Source organism: Carcharodon carcharias, chromosome 13 (assembly GCF_017639515.1).
Source record: "Carcharodon carcharias isolate sCarCar2 chromosome 13, sCarCar2.pri, whole genome shotgun sequence".
Lineage (NCBI taxonomy): Eukaryota > Metazoa > Chordata > Chondrichthyes > Lamniformes > Lamnidae > Carcharodon > Carcharodon carcharias.
Window position 1 is genome coordinate 133,327,018 of NC_054479.1, and position 6,000 is coordinate 133,333,017.

Below are 6,000 nucleotides of genomic sequence, written 5' to 3' on the forward strand. Positions count from 1 at the left end.
ACATTTAATCTTTAAACACAAAGTAAGGTTGAGAAAATATGAAGTGTGGGAATAGGAAACACAAAAAAAGACAGACGGACCAGAAGATGATTTTATAAACTTATTTATCATTTGTTTATAAAAAGAAATTTTATTAAAATTCGAATAGCGAAGTCAGTTCCAAGATTACAGTTGTATTCTGTAATGTCTGATGATTCATGGGCTTAATTGCATGGGTGAGCTGAGATTTTTGTTTAAAAGAATGGCTGTTTCAGAGAATCAGACCTCCTGGAGCTGTAGCACAATGGGAGGGTAAATGTTTCCTTAGCTTGAATGTTTAATGCTTTGTTGTATTATGGATGAGAGATCAATGATAACTGTGTGTGGTGCCCATTTATGTGTGTGCAGTCGTAACTTGTATCTCTTGTCCTGATCCTTGTTTCGTTCTGTTTCAGTTTTGAAAGCATGGACTCCTGAATTACCAGAGAGAGAGACAAATTTGCAAGCCATGTTGTGGGAGCCTCTGCAAGGACTTGATTTCAGAAAATGTGAATACACAGTTGCAGGCAAGGGAATTTTGCACATGGTCAGACTTCTCAGTGAAGTGTTAGCTGGGATCAATCCGATTTTAACTAGTCATCCAGAGGAGGGAAAGAAGCGTTGGTTAACGTACTTCCCCATAACACGCTGTCAGTGTGATTCAGCTACGTCCCATTCTGTCTATTTGAAACATTGTTTTGCATCCGGATATTTGTGGACTTAATTACTACTGCAGCTGTTCCATGTTTGAAATGGTAAAAAACTGAGGCCTGGTCGACTTTGTGCAGTTAGCAGCATGTCAGTCACCTCTATGATCTGACTCCAGTCTAGACTGACGGAATGACACCTCACCTCTGCTGGTTGTAAAAGTCCTTTGCGAGAGAAATTCCAGCAGGTCCCAACCCAGTTCCTGGTTGGTCCAAGACACAGAATTGCCCCTGATTAATACCCAATTGCAATTAAGTCTGGAAGTTGTGCTCAAAAGGGCAACAAGGATCACATTGCAAGAAGATGGAACCACGCCCGCTGGTGCACTGGGTGGAGCAAAAGGCAAAAGGTTGAGGTAGATCAGAGGGAGCTTTGCTATCCAACCAATAGTGCTACCTACAGCAAACCTGGCGGTGGCTGCTTGAAACAGCAAAATATTCAATTTGCCAGCACCAGCATCTCCCACTTTGGGAAGCACAAACTTCGCAAAAAAGAAAGACATTATTGCATTGACCTAAGACTATTGTAAAGAATTACACAGGATCGAACTGTGTTTCAAGGTAGTAAACATGACTATAATCTGCCATTCATGGTTCATGCCTAGTGATTAAATGTTCTTCTCATGCAACCACACAAACACCCATTTTATGTATATGTGCCATTTATGTATATGTACCATTAATGTGGATGTACCATGTTATGTGTTTGTACAATTTCATGTATATGTGACATATGTATATTTCTCATGTACATTGGAGTTTTGTAACATTTGTATTTTTTATTAAAGCACCAAAAATTGTACGTTAACTACAGTATCTAAATATTTGTATTGTCTGACTGTGGAATTCTATTGCCTATTAAACTGCACTAGCTATGTTTTGAGGTCAAATATTCACACTTACTGTAAATAATTGAGTAAGTTTATCATGTGACTGGCTTATAATGCTATTTGGGTCATTGTTCTCAGTGCAATAAACTTTGGGAATCCTGAAATAAAAGTGGACAATTCCTTGGAAATACATTATAGAGCTTGTAAAGAAAAAAATATAGGATGGTGTCTTGCTCGGTGATCCTTAATGAAAGTTAAGAAAGCTAGGACCCTTCTACAGAACTGACTGGAACAAAGTGGGGAGAATAGCAGGTGTATAGAGACAGCTGATGGGTTCAACAACCCGTTAACTGTTAGAACCTCTGCTTGCAAAATGAGTAAAAACATTGGCTGGCTCTTTGTCAAAGCAATTAGCATTCTTACACTTGTAGAGAGTTGAATGAAGAGGGCTTTTAGTCCATTTGGTTTAATCTAAAGCACCAAATCTACCATCTTGCTATATTGTATTTAGTTACTCCTTAAATGAGTCCTGTGTTCTGGCCACATCTGTACCTCCTGAAACCCAGTTCTAGCTTCTAGCTGTTGTTCTCCCTCTGCATAAAGACACACCCTGGTCCAAATTTGACCTTCACAACCATGAATTCCACCCTATCCTGTTTGCCAGGCTTATCTGGCAGCATTGTTATTAATTTACTCCCTTTTATCCTGTTAAATACTTCATATTCATTTATAAAACGCTGCCCTTCTGAGGCAATTTATTTCAAAGCTGAAGAGCTCTAGGAACATAAGAGCAGGAGTAGGCTATTTAGCTCCTCAAGCCTGGGCTGCTATTCAATGAAATCATTGAATAGCTTAACACCATATACTCACCCATATCCCTTAGCCTAACAAAATTTATCAATCTCAGAATTAAAATTAACAATTGATCCAGCATTAATTGTCATTTGCTGAAGGAGGTTCCAAACTTCTATCATCTTTTGTGTGTAGAAGCATTTCCTAATTTCCTGTAGAGCCTGGCTCTAAATTTTAGTATATTCCTTATTTTGTTAATTACCATAACTATTCCCTTGTACAGCAGGATTCAACCTTTTTGCTTTCCATTGAACAGCCTCAAGGTCCGAATGGGCTCCTTCACATTTCAGCATCCTGCACTGTACATGGTGCCCCAAGAGCTGCCAGGGTCACTGTGCAGTTTCACTGTGAGATATGTGGTTTTGGATTCATTGATCTGGCAATGTAACCCATCATCATGTTCCTTACATGGTACGTGGCCAGTCAACTTGCACCTGCTATTTCTTCCAGTTTCCCCCTTGACATGTCTGGTTTCACCCATGGAATAAGCTTGCTCTCAATGTTTACCTTGTACCTTCGTTTACCACCAAACAATCCATGGTCTTCCTAGCTGGGTATCATTTATTAATTTAACTAGTTTGGATTGAAACTGTAATTTCAGACCATGAATGTACAATGTACATTGAAGGTTCCAGTACAGATTGCTGGGGCATCCACTTAACCATTTCCTCCGACTTTGTGACTACTCAGAGGTGATGGTATAGTGGTAGTGTCACTGGACTAGTATCCCAGATACCCAGGGCAATTCTCTGGGGGCCCGCATTCAAATCCCACCATGGCAGATGGTGAAATTTGAATTCAGTAAAAAATCTGAAATTAAAATGATGACCATGAAACCATTGCTGATTGTCGTAACAAACCCATCTGGTTCACTAAAGTCCTTTAGGGAAGGAAATCTACCATCCTTACCTGGTCTGGCCTACCTGTGACTCCAGACCACAGCAATGTGATTGACTCTTAAATAGCCTAGCAAGCCACTTAGTTCTCAAGGGCAATTAGAGATGGGCAATAAATGCTGGCCAGCCAGCAATACCTATATCCCATGAACAAATAAAAAATAATCTGCCTTCTTTCCTTTACAACAATAACAACTTGCATTTAACATTGTAAGATGTCCCTAGATACTAAACAGGGGTGTTACCAAATATAAATTTGACACAACTGCATAAGGAAATGTGTAAGGACAGATGACCAAATGTGGTTAAAGAGGTGGGTTTTAAGGAGTGTCTTAAAGCAAGAAACTCAGGCAGGAAAATTTAGGGAGGGAATTCGACAGATTAGGCCCTAGGAAGATGAAGGCATGGCCGCCATTGTTGGAGCAGTCCGAGATGTACAAGAGGCCAAAAATGGAGGAGTTCAGCAACCTTGGAGGAGTGTAGAGCGATAGAAAGGGGTGAAACCATGGAGATATTTGAAAGCAAGGATGGCTACTTGAAATTTGAGTTTGTTGCCAGACTAGGTGTCAACGTGCATAGGGGCGATAGGCGAATGGGACTTTACAAAGCTTTTACAGCAAAGAAGGTGACCAATTAGCCCAAAAGACCTGTATTGGTCTCTGTGCAAGTTAGTTTACTGGTAGAAGAGTTTTGGCACAGCTAGCTACTAACCCCTGTACATGTTATACCCTTACTACATGGATGTACATTGACTGTGATAAACTTTCCTTTGTCACTTCTGACCCAAAACTTCAATCTGTCACACCCATTTGCAGGTGTTTGAGTCTACAGTGTATTTCTAATATTTTCCATTTTTAATTTCAGATTTCTAATATTCGGCTTTTTCTTTACACCTCTACAATTCTCTGTTCTGAACTGTATGGACTTGAGCTTCCTGAAGTCATTCTGAAGGTGGGAACATGTCATCTGGCTGATACAGAATAAATTCTGTACCATTTTCACAATGACTTTAGTCAATTCCGGAGAAGTCCAAGGTTTCCTGAACAACCTGCTTACTCCTCCTGACATAGAGCTCTTAATATCTGTTTCTGACAGTAATACAAATTGAATGGAGTGCATTTCTAAATTGAATTTATCTACCTTCCTCCCCACTGGACAGGATTGGCTGTCAACTTGTGTGGTACAGTAACCTTGGGTGAGGCCGTGCCTTCAAGAGAGCTGGGCAAAAAGGAAATTAAGCGAAAAAGTCCAACAAAAAGCACTAAGAACAGAAAAAAGAAGAGAAGTATAGAAAATCAGAAATATAGGGATCCTGAAATGAATTTGTTTAAAGCAACCATATTAAAGTAGCACGTGACAGAATGCCATTTGAATGCATCAAATGTTTGTACACTCTCTTTTCAGAGAAAGATAAGAATAAAGATGGATGGTGAAATTTGCTCTGTCTGCTGTGCTTGTCTTTGCTCCAAGATTTATAAGTGAGGCTGTCCCACTCTTACACCCCTCCTAATAGACAAATGAAGAGTGGCATTTTCAAAAACTTGCTCTGCTCAGTAAAAGTCCAATGTGTATTCATGGGTAAGTTAGGAGAGAGCATTTGCAAAATGATGCTGAGTTAAAATTACCAGTCATTATAATAATGAATTCACCAATGAAGATTTTTGGCTTGGGAGTGAGACTCTCCTGTCTGTGCATAGTGCATTTTTAAGTAACTTTTGGAGATATTTAGAATGATTCCCCATATCATATTTGCAACTTCTGTAGGACGATGATGTTGGGATGGGGAAGGAGTAGTAAATTCAGTAAGTATTGTAGAACTCTTTTCATAATTTGTTAGTCTGCAGTTCTGTCCTTTACATTTGCAAACTAAAATACTTTACAACAATAACTTGGTCAACTACAAGCAAAATATAATACACATAATTACTTGATGCGTTTCACATCAACATTTCTCAAAGGGCTTTGAACTTTTTTTGAAGTCCCTTGGACAAATTGTAGTTGCTGCGTAATGTGCCTTGGGTCCTGGGATATGTCGAATTACTCTTCTGGAACCAGTACAGTGTCTCTGCACTTTCCTGCACTCCAAAGAAGTGTTAGGATGAAGTTTATGAAAGGCTAATGTTCCGATTACTTCCATCTGCATTCAAATGTTATCTGAATCATTTGGAAAAAAAAGTGGCAAACAAATTATTTTCAGTTAATCAAATAAATTGACACCATCTGTACAAAATTCTGAATTGTGCCTTTTGAATTGTTGGTTTACAGGGAAATCCAAGGAATGCACCCTGGAAGACGCTGGCGTGATTTACATTAGTCACGGTCTGGACGCATGCCGTGGAACATCCTAAATTGTAGTGTATGCTTTGGCAAGGAGGTAATAAAGGGACCATTTGCAGCATTTTTGCTTGTTCCTGTCTAGTTCATTGAGAAGTTGTCGAACTTGGAAACTGGGCTGTTTGAAAGTCCCCTTTCTTCAGCTTAGCCCAGCTGCATTAGTTAGTTTAAGCTGAAGCAATCGGCTACTGCAGAGCCCGAGAGGTTGCTAGATCCCAACAGCTACGCAAACGTGGGCTCAACTTTGAAAAAGTACGTTGAGAAGATCATTGCGGGGAGGAAGCCCAGGTAAGGCCAGAGATGATCTTTATCGTTGTCTCTGGCAGCCCCAAGTGTGCAAGAGGCTAAAGCCATCCTGCGAAT

At 39.8% G+C, this 6,000-nt stretch overlaps 1 protein-coding gene across 8 annotated transcripts in view; it reads left to right on the forward strand.

The window, feature by feature from the left end:
• LOC121285838 overlaps positions 1 to 5,701 on the forward strand; it is a 503,016-nt gene extending 497,315 nt beyond the window's left edge. For 6 of the 8 annotated variants that reach the window (XM_041202711.1, XM_041202713.1, XM_041202712.1 and 3 more), the window contains one exon: positions 435 to 1,719. In XM_041202711.1, the coding sequence (XP_041058645.1) occupies positions 435 to 742 (308 nt within the window). In that variant the 3' untranslated portion in view covers positions 743 to 1,719. Of the gene's footprint in view, positions 1 to 434; positions 1,720 to 5,568 lie in introns of those variants that run through there. The other 2 variants (XR_005944805.1, XM_041202716.1) reach the window with 2 other exon arrangements.
• The last annotated feature ends 299 nt before the right edge of the window (positions 5,702 to 6,000 follow it).